The sequence below is a fragment of the Lygodium microphyllum genome, chromosome 17 (genome assembly GCF_053477565.2).
Source record: "Lygodium microphyllum isolate KBCC chromosome 17, Lygodium_microphyllum_v1.1.10, whole genome shotgun sequence".
Lineage (NCBI taxonomy): Eukaryota > Viridiplantae > Streptophyta > Polypodiopsida > Schizaeales > Lygodiaceae > Lygodium > Lygodium microphyllum.
The window spans coordinates 130558267-130572035 of record NC_141151.1 but is presented as its reverse complement, the minus strand read 5'-3'; the positions used below and the strand labels follow the sequence as shown (position 1 = coordinate 130572035).

Sequence of the window (13769 nt, the reverse complement as noted above, 5' to 3'; positions counted from 1 at the left end):
TAAGCTGTAGTATACTGATGTACTATGCCCTTCTGCTGCAAAAAAGAATTCAGCATAGAGGACATGTATTCCCCCCCTCGGTCCGAACGGAGAGTCTTAATGTGGCATCCAGATTGGTTTTCAACAAGTGCACTGAAAGCCAAAAATGCATCATACACTTCTGATTTCTTTTTCAAACAATAGACCCAGCAAAAACGTGTGAAGTCATCAATGAATGTCACAAAATAATAACAACCACCCAATGACATGGTCTGCATAGGCCCACAAACATCTGAATGCACCAACTCCAATCTGGTTATTGCCCTGAAAGCAACATCACGAGGAAATGAGAAACGATGCATTTTTCCCAAAATGCATCCCTCGCATAAGTGCTCAGGAGGTCTCTCCAAGAGAGGTAAGCCATCCAGCATCTGAGTACGTTGTAAAAGCATCAAGCTGCCAAAGTTTACATGCCCTAAACGAGCATGCCATAACTCCGCCTGTATCATAGCAAGAGTAAGAGTGGATGTCAAGTATGCTGACTGATCTACTGAAAGAGCATCCAACTCATATAATCCATGACACAAAGATCCTGTCAAGACCAATGTCATGCATTCTTTTTCTCGAACCATGCAACGGTCATCATCAAAAGTGACCTGCATACCACAACATGCCAAAGAAGAAATAGAAAGCAAATTCTTCTTTATTCCAGGCACAAACAAAGCATCCTGCAGGCGGAGAATAGAGCCATCAATGGCTATGAGCTGAATCTCCCCAATACCACGAACAGGGTATGATGCATTATTGGCACACTGTACCGATTTCCCAACGGGAGGTGCACTAACTGAAGCAAATAAATCTCTGCGAGATGTGATATGTCTAGAAGCACCACTGTCAAAGAACCAAGTGTCAACATCCTCTGTAGAGCTAAGTGCTCTATCGGCCCAAGAGATATCATAACTGCAAGTGTAAAAACAATAGTCCCGGTCCACAACAAAGGACGCGGACTCACTGGCAGTGGAAGGAGTAGTAGAAACAGACATTCCTGACTCCTTCTTCTCTTTGGCAATGCGCTTTCTGCACTCAGTGATATAGTGGCCGGGCTTCTTACAATAATGACATTTTCCTTTCTTTGCTTGCGTCCCCCCTTGTGACTGATTCTGCGATGTGCCTGAAGTGCCAGAACTCTGTGGAGCATTTTTCACCTTGCTGTTCTTGCCTTTCTGTCTTGCCACAAAAGCCTGCTCAGAGACTATAGCATCCACACCACTATTTTTCCGTGTTTGCTCCTCCTCTAGAAGCAAGCTAACCAGCTGAATAAAAGTGAGTGGGTGCTCAGCAATCCTCATTGTGAGGTTCAATGCAGTATGAAAAGACAAGTACGAAGGAGGTAGGGAATTCAAGGTGGTGGATATCAACTGTGCATCCGAAAAATACCCATCTACATTCATGAGCTGCTCCCTCAAGTCCTGAATCTTGTTTAAGTGATCCTGCATAGAATCACCTTCATGCATCTTCAGAGTTTCCAACTCTTTCTTCAAGAAAGAGATCCGTGTCTCATTTTTTCCTGCAAACATATGCTCCAAAGTCAACCATGCATCTCGTGAAGAAGATGCTGAACGGATATGAGGTATGATGGACCGCTGAACTGCCAGAGCAATCAGCGACAAGGCCTGTGCATCACGGGTATCCCAAGCTTTTTGAGCTGCAGTTCTTGGAGGAAGTGGCTGAGGTGGAGCGGGCTGAGGTCCCCGCTGTCCACGTGCGCCATGGGGAGGAGGAGTAGCGGGAGCTACAACTCCCGGCCGAGTTTCCTCTCCACTGACATAATCCCATAAATTCTTGGCCACTAATACATTTTTCATCATAAATGACCAAAGGGAATAGTTGTTTCCGTCCAGTCTGTCCTCCTTGGATACATACGTAAAAACATCACCTCCCTGATTTGCCATGATGACAAATTTCCAAAGACAAAATGAGCAATGTCAAAGCAGTACGAACTGGAAATCTGCAAATTTCCAGAAATTGCAGCAAATACGTTTCTGCAATTGATGTGCAAGGGCGTACTCTGTCAGAAAACTGTCCTTTACTGCACGCTTCCCAAGGTGCAAACAGTGCGATGCAATACTGTTATGAATAAATCCCCAAAATTTTTGCCAAAATTTCTGTCAAAAACAGTCGTTCTGTGACTGTATCAGCAGTTTAAATGCATCTGTCCTCCAAATACACAAAAGCCCCAAAATGTCTGACGATCCTGTCTAAAAATTTGCATGAAATTTTTCCCTGCACTGGTTCTGTGTTGCCGCGTGTGACCCTCCGCTTCCAGAATTGGTCTTGGGCTGAAATTTTAAAAAAAAATTATTTAAAATTGCACCTTACGTGGTCGTCTGGCGGGCTGACCAGGCGCGATGTTGACGCGGGCACGCGGGCAGGCGAGCTGCGCGTGGACAGGGCAGGAGACGTGAAGAGCAGACGCAGGTCGCGAACTGCTGACGTGGAAGTAGACAGGCGGCGCAGGCACAGGAAACGGTCGCGAGCTGGCGTCGTGAGTCGCGAGCTGACGTGGGCTGACGAGTCGCGAGTCTGACGAGTCGCGAGTCTGACGAGTCTGACGACGCTGACGCTGACGTTGCTGACGAGCAGGGTACTGGTGGAGGCTGACGACGAGCTGTACCTGTGCTGAGGCAGCGCTGAAGAACAGCGCCTGACTGCTGACAGGACTGACGACAGGCTGTACCTGTGCTGACGTGACGTCTGACAAGGTTTGACGTCAGGCAGCGTCAGACCCTGTGCGCTGGAGACACGTTGCGTGGAGCTGTGTGTCAGCGGCCTGGAGCAGGACTGGCGTGTGCTGCAGACTGCAGACTTGCACTCTGCAGGCAGAAGCTGAGTTCAGAGCTGAGCTCTGATACCAAATGTGAGAGCAGAGGATCGAGGTACAGCCAGATTCAGTAGATAGTGTGAGAGTGAGAGAGACAGAGTTGAAGCACGACACCCAAGAGAATAGACTGAATGAGTGTAATCTGAAAGTACAAAGTACAACCCTTAAACCTTAGGGTTGTAGGGGGGTGTTCACACCCGACACACACTAAGTGCCTAAATGTGTGTAACATAAGCACATAAGTACATACGATAATAAGACCATAAGTCTAGGGGAAAAAACCTCTCCTACCGAGAGTAAAAAGTGCCCCAGTGTCCTACTGATCACCGACACTCCCATATGAGCGTAGGCGTAAGTAAGGCGTGAGTAAAATACCCAACAGATCGAGTATGGGAATATCCTTACGGTTCTCGACACCACACAAAGTCCGACATTCCTCCTATGCATTGCATGACTTCATCATCTTTGTACTAGGGCGCTTGGGCAAATAAACAATTTCCCCACGAGGAACACTGTTCAAGTGGCACCTCCTACATGAGCATTCTTCAGCATGTAACATTCCATCTCCACCTCACTCTTCTCTTGTTCCCCTTTTTGAGCCTGAGGGGGAGTGTTGAGAAACCCTTCACCCACGTTTTTGTGTTTTTGCGTTTTTCATTTAGGGTTTGCAACCCCAAAAAGGGGCGGCGCCATCCTAGATTGATTGTACCTATTTATAGGCCACTCCCTCATTCATTCCTCACGGCTGATTCATTCAGTCTGTCACCTCTTCTCTCCAACCTCTCCACTGCCCTCACACCCCTTCAGGAGGACATTGTGGTTCGTAATTTGTGGCTATCCTCATCATCTTCCTTGTGCTACGGCACCCTTGTTCCCTTGTATCACATTCACTCCATGATTTAGAACTTCATCATTCCATTCATCAGAGTTTCTTCTCTCTTCTCTTCTCTTCTCAGTGTTTGCCGAGTTCACTTCGTGTTCCTCCCTGCAAACCCTAATATCTCGTTGGTACGTCATCTTTTGACACCCTTGACCCATAAGAAGTGCCTCCGCGATCTGCACTGTGCCAATGCACACCGTGGAGTAAAGCCAATCCCGAAGCTGGGCCCTAGATGGGGAGTGTCCTACGACCTAACCAAAGATTGTTGTTTCTTTCAATTCCAGCTTTGAGGCACAAACGGCTAACAGTTGTTCCTCAGAGAGGACGATGCACAAGGTGTTTGACTGGGGGGGCACTCATAGAATACAACAGCGTCTAACCAGAGGTTTCCATTGCGCATCCCTGCTCAAAGCTTCAATGCTAGCATTAACCATGAATAGGGTTCTTTGTACTCTGTATCAGAAGTTATCTTATAGGACCTAGAGAGAAATGTTGTGAAGACTCAAGGGAAAGCTAGAAGAACAAGTCCAACTAGGCAAAGAAAGACAACTTTGGAAGGGGTTAAGAACAGGACAACTTGTCTACATGATTGGATAGAACAAGATTGACAAGACCAAGGAAGGCATGTTACCTTCATGATCAATGATTTTGATGATGTCTTCCCTAAAAATTTGATGTAACTACCGCCAAACAGCGAAGTTGACCACATGGTAGAGTTGACTCTAGGTGTGGAGCCAATGTCTTTTCAAAGGTCGACTTGAGGCCCAGGTTATCAAATTTTAGGATACTAGCCATTCTTAGTCATGCCGTTTCAACTGACCAACACCTCAGCATAAAGCCTCTACAAGTCAGCAAGTAATAAGCCACGGGTACTGCAATACAATAAAGGTCTCGAACATAGAAGCCATACCAGGTTGTGAGAGATATTGCAGGCCAGGCACCCATGACTGACCATCTAAAACAAAGCTAAATAAGATTCTAGCTTGAGCTCAAGCCAACCAGCTTCAAAACTCTAACCAAGATTATCAAGAAAGCTCCCATATGAATGTTCTCTGGGTCATGATTTCATGTTATCATATAAATTTTCATTGACTATCAGGATATTGAGATAGCTTTATTTATCTCTCTCTAACCACTCTTTCTCCTTCTCTTGCCATGTAGATCTGATTTTCTGCTGGCATATGATGACATAAAGTTCACAGTTTAATCACCACTTATCCTGTTTCTTGACACCAACTCAAAGAGCTTACTTTTCCTTACAATCTCATATCCACAAATTTTTTAACATAACTGTGTCTAAGTTGCAAGAGTTGAATTAGACATTGAAGTCTTCCATTGAACTATTGACGAATTCGTTATTTCTCCAGAGAATAATATTGACAAACTCTTATAGCAAGCAGGATTTTTGAAAGCCGTGATTGTTAGAACCAGCACTGCAGAGGACTAGGATTAATAAGTTGGTTTTGAAAATCAGACCAGCTTTGCAGAATGTTGACATATTTGCTTTAATTTCTTTCACAACAAAGCCAAGCCATGACAAATTTTTCCTCAACAACAGAACCAAAAAAAAAACTATTAATGGCACCTACAAAGAAATCCCTAAGTCAATAGGTGACCAGCCAACTTTCATGGCTGTATAAAATAATCTAGAGATTGGATCTGGAAGATCCCAATGATCAAGTTGTAGTACACCAAAAGAGAAACATTTCATCTTTGTAATGCTCCAAACATTAACGATTGGAATTAGAGATATCAGCTTTGCAAAACTGGCTATGATCAAGGATAGTGACCAGAATTTGCTCCTTGATTGAAGCAGACTTTTCCAGGTAAAACACAAAGTACAAAAAGCCCTTTAAGGGACTGCTAAATACATCATAAATATGAGTGAAGTGAACCAGCAAAGCCATTGCAATTTAACTGGGAAATGAACATGAACTATTTTATAATTGATCCATCTAAAATGAGATCAGTTGCTATAGATACACACACCTTCGCTTTGTACTCTTTTCATCCTTGCTTCCAATGAACCTAACATAATCACCTGCACCAGATTATATACATTATTGTACAGACACAACATACAATGCTTCAACACTTTGAATGACAATAGGTTGAGATATTGAACAAGCTATGTGAACCAATACTACAATTTTTTCATGGGCTTGAACTCTTAAACAGAGTTACAGATAAAGCATTACTCCTTTTGCATTAAAGAAACATGCAAACCAACTAATGAGCTGTATCAATCTTATACTAAGCCTAATTCTGCTGATGCCATTCGGTGACTAAACTGTTGAGAGTGTAAGCATGTGAACTCTCCTTATGCTGGAGGGGATAAGGGTAGCTGAGTGTGAATGGTCTTGAGGGGAAGGGGAAACCCTAACCCTAGCCAGCTGGGGCTATATAAACAACCCATGAGTCTACATCAACTAAAGAGTGAGAGTGACCCAGGTTGTACTTTCATGAGCAACTGAATAAGTAAGACTTGTTCTTGTACTTGTGAGCTCTTCTCTCCCTCTTGTGCACACTTCAATCTTAGCTTCCACTCTGATTCTTCACATGGTATCAGAGCCATCTCTGATCCTTCAACTTCCCTCAGCCTCTTTACACACCTCAGTGCACAAGAAGATCTTTTGACTTCTCATTTACCTTCTTTTCCACCATAGCCAGCTTGACCCCCTGACCTTAAAGGAGCTAGCATGTGCAATGAAGGTAGTATTAGCTCCTGATTCCTTCTGGAGATTTCATCCTTCAGCTTCCCTCAGCCTCTTTACACACCTCAGTGCACAAGAAAATCTTTTGCCTTCTCATTTACCTTCTTTTCCACCATAGCTAGCTTGACCCCTTAACCTTAGAGGAGCTGGCATGTGCAAACAAAGCAGTATTAGCTTCTAATTCCTTCTGGAGATTTCATCCTCAGCTCAGGACGCTCCAGCACATCACATCAAACGCAAACATTGGGTGTCGAGGAGGACAGCATTGCTCAGTTCTCAAAAAACGGAGGGCAGTCTGGGCAGCGTGATGTTTCAGAGCGTGGCACGATGAGCAAGCAACGCAATCTGGGCAGCTACCATGGGGCTTTTTTAGCTCCCCTAGTGGGCCATCTCTCTCTAAGAGGGTTTGTCCTAATTCCTCTTCTACTGTCTGCTGTGACCAAAACCCTAGCTTTGGATTTTCTGGCAGCCATAGCCAAGTAGCTTCAAGCTTCCTATTTTTCACTTTTTTCAATCTAGAAATCATTAACAATGATTTTAATCACTGAGGCATATGCTATGAAGTGTATTCCTGATTTCTGAATAGCTTCAACACTCGAAGGACATCGTAAGCTCACCGAGAAGCCTGCTCTCAACACCGGTAATCAATCAAGTATCTCACCAAGCTTGACAAGGTAAATACCTAAACATCTCAAGTGGTCTTAATATTGAGATGAGTGCTTCTAAGCATTGAAAATGCATTTAGTGACACTAGTGCTACTACCTTGTGATGAAACATGAACATTGATGTGATTGAAATCTCCTTGGACTCTTCACCAAGTGTCAAATTATTAATCAACCTTCCTCAACCAAATGTTCGTTCACTAAACCACAAGGTGGGGAGGAGCAAGAGGTCCAATCAAAGTTCACCTCATTGAAACCCAGGAAAATAGTAAAACTTAAATCAAGGGTTGTCCAAAGGAAAGGACCACCAAAATCTTACCTTGAGGTATTACATATGTATGATTTCTAACATTTTTCATCCTTACAATTTTAAAGTTGGTCATCATTTGCAAGGCTATCAATTTTGTTAGTTGGTTCATACTTAGCCATTTGTAAATGACTAGACACTGCCATTGCCTAGGGCAATCAGTAAGATCTTCCTATTATGGCCATGGCTTATGCAAATGTTAGGCCTCAAATCCGCAAGTTTAATGGAAAAGATTTCCATCCCTGGCAAGTCTTGGTGAAAAGGGACCAAAGTTATTGATTTCTCAAATTCACTTGATGTAGAAGATGATAAGCGAGCTCAAGCCATCATCATGCTTCATTTGGATGAGTCCCTAATTCATCATATTGACCAACTCTCCACTGCCAAGGAGAAATGGGATGAGCTTGAAAAGCTCTATGGTGCTACAAGAAAGAACTCCAAGATTTTTCTAAAGATTGAATTTTTAGCTTGGAGTATAAACAAGGAGAAGACCTAAGTAAGTTTATTTCACATATGAAGGGACTCATGGCACATCTAGCCTCTGTTCAAGCACCAGTTCATGATGAAGATGCCATTGCTATCCTTCTGAAGGTTGTAAAGAAGGTCTTTCCAACCCTTGTTACTACCCTTACCAATATTAATCCAATTCTGGCAAGTACCATCCAGTCATGTCTGGATGAAGAGAAGAGGAACCATAACGAAGGCACTTCAGCATCTACTTTCCATGAGCAAGTGTTAGTCCATAGAGTTTCTACAAAGTGATCTTTCTGTCATAAAAAATGGCATATTGTAAGTAATTGCTTGAAGAAGTACCCAAAAAAAATAAAGTGCAATAAATGCAAAAAGATTGGGCAAATCACCGGTAAGTGTCCTAGTGTTCCAGAAACTTTGCATCCCAATCCACTGAAGATCGACTCTTTTGAGTTTTGTAAACTCTCTACCTATAACCATCTTTTGTAGCCTAATTTGTAAAGGCATCTCATTGTGGATTAAGGGGGGGGGCATCCCGTCATGCTTTATCCAATGCTACTTGACATTGAGGGGGGGTGTTGAGAGTGTAAGCATATGAACTCTCCTTATACTGGAGGGGATAAGGGTAGCTGAGTGTGAATGGTCCTGGGGAAGGGAAAACCCTAACCCTAGCCAACTAGGGCTATATAAACAACCCATGGTTCTACATCAACTAAAGAGTGAGAGTGACCCAAGTTGTACTTTCATTAAGCAACTAAATAAGCAAGACTTGTTCTTGTAATTGTGAGCTCTTCTCTCCCTCTTATGCATACTTCAATCTTAGCTTCCATTCTGATTCTTCACATAAACCATCATGGCTCAAGTATAATGGAGCAAATTGTATATTTATAAAAAAGGGTGCTTCTTTGTGATATGAAACGACACAAGTAAGAGACATGGCTGGCCCACAAAATAAGCCTTTCCGGAAAAATAACATATGATAAGTTTTCATCCAACTAAACAAGAATCCAAGCTCCATATGCAATGCATCCTAGTTCAGACAAATCAGAAGAGTTAGCATGTTCTTTTTTTCAAAGTGCTTCTCCACTCTATGTGCAGCATCAAACCATATGGTTAAAACATACAGCCAACCCAATAAAACAAGTGGCTACAAGGATTTTAGGGGAGCCAAGCCTTTTGGATTTCCAAAGAGCACCTAAGCATGATTTCCAAGACTGCTCACAAACAAAGTGGACTAAGGGACACTGTCACTTGGACAACAAGATTTAGTTTTGCCATTGATCTACAATACAAATCTATACCAAGGACCCTCTCTAGGACCTTGACAAAGATCATGAATACACTCAATGGGAGATGGGACAAACTACAAGGTGACTAAGCACACAGGGATAGATGTTTTTCTTGATACATGGAACTCCCGCAACATCTATCATCTAGAGCACCAAATGGTCTCACATAACAACCAACCTCGCTGGCATTTCACACAGCCCTTGTACTAGACTATCTCCCATTTATTCTATGATGTACAATTGTTGTCCTTTACATGGCTAGTATTGATTTTTCCTTTCCTTGGAAGGAAAAAACCTACTAAGGTAAAAGCCTTGCTAGCAAAATCAAGTGTGAAATAAATGAATAGCTTTGTTTCCTTGTTTATTCAAGAGACTTTTGACAAAGATGTTGGCATCTTAAAGTAAAAATTTGCATTCCATGCTTTCACTGTGGGTTTTGCATGGGAGAAAACCTGTCAAAGATCAAACCCCTTTCTAAATGTGCAATACCTTTCAAGAGTGTCATCAAATAACGAACCTTGGAGTGGTTCCATTTGACCACATAGTCAAGGACGTCCTTATTCATTCCAGGCCAATAGAACTGCCTTTTAATAAGACTATAAGTCTTATTAACTCTTGGATGTCCCGCACTAGGGGTATCATGACACTCAAAGAGTATTAGGCATCTTATTTCTTCATCTTTCGAGACACATACCCTACCCTTGTAGAGTAAATAACCATTATCAATGGTAAAATTCTTCCACTTGTTGACCAACTCTATCAAATATTAAATATAGACCATAAAAGAAGTCACACGTGTATCCCTTTACCTATACAATCCTCCTTGGGATGAGTCATACCTTCAATGTCATGCATTTTCGTTGGCATTATCTACAGATACAATCATAGCACTCTATCCAATCCAATCCGAGTCACTCCATCTAGTGAGAGTGGCTCCCTCTTCATACATGATCCCATGGGATCTCGTCCCTGTAACTACCACACCATATGCAAAGCAACTCTCCGATAAGTCTACATGGGAGTCTTCATGAAAGAAGACAATAGTGCCACAACAAAAGAAATGTCCAACCTAGTGTGAATAAACCAAATCAAGAAGCCGATAAGAGACCTATATAAAGTGGCATCTAGAAGGGAATCTCCGATAAAAACAAGTTTGGACTCTGAGTTCATCGAGCTTACACTGAGCCATATCAAACTCCACACAAAGCTAGGAGATGTCATATCAAACTACTGGTAAAGAATCTCTCAAGTCCAATCCACCTCTTGTGAATCACTCCCTATAATGATCAGGTCATCCACATAAAGAATGAATAAAATAAATCTCTCATCCTCAAACTTAGAGTAAAGGTTGGAATCATGGTCTAATCAATGGGAGCCACTTTGTAGAAAGAACCAATCAATCTACCTTCAATCCATAGCAGGCCTTTTGCAACCTATAGACATGATCCTCCTTACCCTACACACGTAGACCACAAGGTTGACCCACATAAATCTCCTTCTCAAGGATGCCATTCAAGAAGACAAACTTCAAATCCATCTACAAAATTGGGCCAACAATGATGAGCTGCAAGAGCCAAGATAGCCAAAATAGTAGATACACAAGTTATCAGTGCAAAAGGATTTGAGTAATCCAAGCCTACCAGATGTGCAAAACCCTTGGCAACAAGCCGAGCTTTGTGCTCCAATGTCGATCATGCTATCTCGAGAATAGTCGAGTTGGTGTACTCCTCCACAAGTCCACAACCTTTGCTTATAGCGTGTTCAAATAAGTATAATCAATCCAAATATTGAGCTCCCTAATAATTTAGAGCAAAAATGTCATGAGGACATGAAATTTTAAGATGCTTTAATCTTGCTGATAACATTTGATTAAGTTATTAATCAAATGTGCAAGGTTGTTTAGCACATGTGATCCACACGGCAATTATTTCATGGTAACAGGCCAAGGCCCTCGAGGATGCAGTGGGTGTCAAAGGCAAAAGTTGTGATGAGTTATGCTAGCTAGCCTTTGGGGGTCAGTTGGTGTCAGTTTTAATCCTACGACAGTTACTTCGGCAATAAATATCGGTGGTGACACTAGGGACTAGTATTAAGTAATTAATTAATGTTTGCCTAACGGTCAGCAGAGGTTGGGGACCACTCCAAGTTGCAAATGGCCTAGCCAATTTAACTATGAATGGGAACATTTAATTTTGGGTAGGGTCAAAAGGACTAAAACTAATTTTCTAGTTTATTTAATTCTGAAAATTAATTAAAGGCTGGATAATTCTGAAAAATGGATTTAGAAGGCTGCCACTTAGCAAAAATGCCCATGCAAATTGAGAAAACGTTTTTGGGGGTTGGGTCTCAACCATTTAGCTAGTTTATAGCTTGGGAGAGAGAGAGGGAAAGCTGCTGGTCCATTTTTTGATCAAAGAACATCAATTTTGGGCAAGGTTAGAAGGGCTAAAATTAATTTTCAATATTATTTAATTTTTAAAATTAATTTATGGCTAGATAATACTGAAAATGGGTTTAGAAGGGCAGGGTCAAAAGGGCTGAAATTAATTTTCAAGATTATTTAATTCTGAAAATTGATTAATGGTTGGATAATACTGAAAATGGGTTTAGAAGGCTCCCACTCGGCCAAAATGCCCATGCAGACTGAGAAAACGTTTTTGGGGACTAGGTCTTAGCCATTCACCTAGTTTACATTGGGAGAGGGAGAGAGAGAGAGCTGTTGTCCATTTTCTAATCAGAGAACAACAATTTGTTGCAAAAGACAGCCATCCAAGGGCCTCAATAGACAAGAGATAGCAAGGAGTCACCTTCCAGGGACGGACAACAGCATTATTAATCAGGTGACAGCATTTTGGAGGTGTTTGGCAGTAGGTGACTGAATTAAATGCAAGATGAGCAGGCAACAAGCAGAATTTAGGAATTTCTCACAACCTTCTCCAACCCATTCTCAAGAGATCTCAACATTTCTCAGCCATTTTGAGTAGAGCTCAGCCAAATTTGGTGGACAACAGAGAGATCTCTAGTGTAAAGCGGAAATTAGGATTTGACAGCAACCTCGTGACCCATGCCAATTGGTGAAGGCATTGTATACCAAATTCAACACTTGAAATCTGTATAATTGTCAGGAAATTCACATGACAACCCATTCATTGTAATTTGGGCAACATTTGGCCAGTTGGTGGTTCCATTTGTGCAAGTCGTGGGTGAAAAATCAAGGGGCAATTGGCTCAAATTGATTGTTGATTGTTGTTGTAGCAAAGGGCCTTTTGGAATGGCACAAGAGATTGTGAATCTCAGCTTGTATTCATTCCATTAGCAATCAAGTTAAAGAAATACCGAAAGGGGCACCAATTTTGGGGTCAACAAGGAGTCCAATGTCTAAGATTATTAAGGTAATTTGTGCAATTTAAGTTATATTCATTTGCTAATTGTTGTAACTAAGTGCTTGATCAAAGAATTACCACCCTTTTCAAGAAGAAAGGCTGGTTTCAAAAACTCTTGTCATCAGTAGTTCATACATCTCAAACTTTGAAACCAATCATTGTTGTCTGCTCATACACCTCAAGGTTTAAAAATAGTTTGATTTTCAGCAAATGCCTCTCAATTACAAAAGTTAGAATGTGTCTCGCTTTCATATTCCAAAACATAGGGTCAAACATGCCTACTAAAATGATCAACACTTAGCATTAGAGACTTGGTCTTCTTAAGAGAGACCATGCTCATAGGTCCGCACAAAATTGTGTCAACTAACTCTGCGGAATAGATGCCCTCCGAGAGGTAACTTGTAGATAAGGCTGCCTATGCTACTTGCCACAAATGCAACACAGACACAAGGTATTGATGGGGGGAAATTTCGAAAGACGAGACGCCCGTCGAATGGAATCAAAATCCAAATACCCATAATGACATGCCAAAGTAGCCCAACCTTGTGTGAAGATTGCATTGTAAGAGTGGTGAGCTTGTAGAGCCCTCCCTCCTAAGTAGTTGTCCAAAGCACAGCACCTATAGATACATCTTCAATGCTAACTAGATCTTGGGTGAAGACCATGCATTTCCCTAGCGCTATCAAACCATGAACTGACAAGAGGTTAAATCCCAAATCAAGAACATAAAATACTGTAGCAAAAGACTCGTGACGATGATCTAGTAGAAGGGGACAATTCTCACTTCACAAACTAGTACGGAAGAATTTTCACCAATGGTAATGGAACCCCCTCTAGAACAAAGATTATTAAGTCAATTCTCACGATAAGTCGTATGGGAGGAAGCACCACAATCCACAAGCCATGGCTTCTCCCATGTGGAAGAAGAAAGTGTGATGTCCTTGACCTCAAACAATTGAACAAAGACTAAATCTATAGTTGCCGATGTAGCCTTCAAATCCTTAGCACCATCCGTGGTGCTTGACTTCAAATGAAGATACTTTTGCCAACACTTCTCAAGATGAGTGTCATTACCACAACGTGTGCACTTCAGCTTTATCCTTCTTGCTTTTCATTCTTACCCTTCTTATTGTCTTTATTGTTCCCCCCTCTCAACCTACAATAAAAGCCTTAGTAAAGCCAAATCCAATGCCTCCAATCTC

General features: G+C 41.9%; 1 protein-coding gene across 3 annotated transcripts in view; it reads right to left on the bottom strand.

Moving 5' to 3' along the window:
• The window catches only part of LOC148022348 (uncharacterized), a 256949-nt gene that overhangs the window by 168349 nt on the left and 74831 nt on the right, over window positions 1-13769 (bottom strand). For all 3 annotated transcript variants that reach the window (XM_087697971.1, XM_087697969.1, XM_087697970.1), the window contains exon 7: window positions 5730-5781. In XM_087697971.1, coding sequence (XP_087554097.1) covers window positions 5730-5781 — 52 coding nt within the window. The remainder of the gene's footprint in view (window positions 1-5729; window positions 5782-13769) is intronic.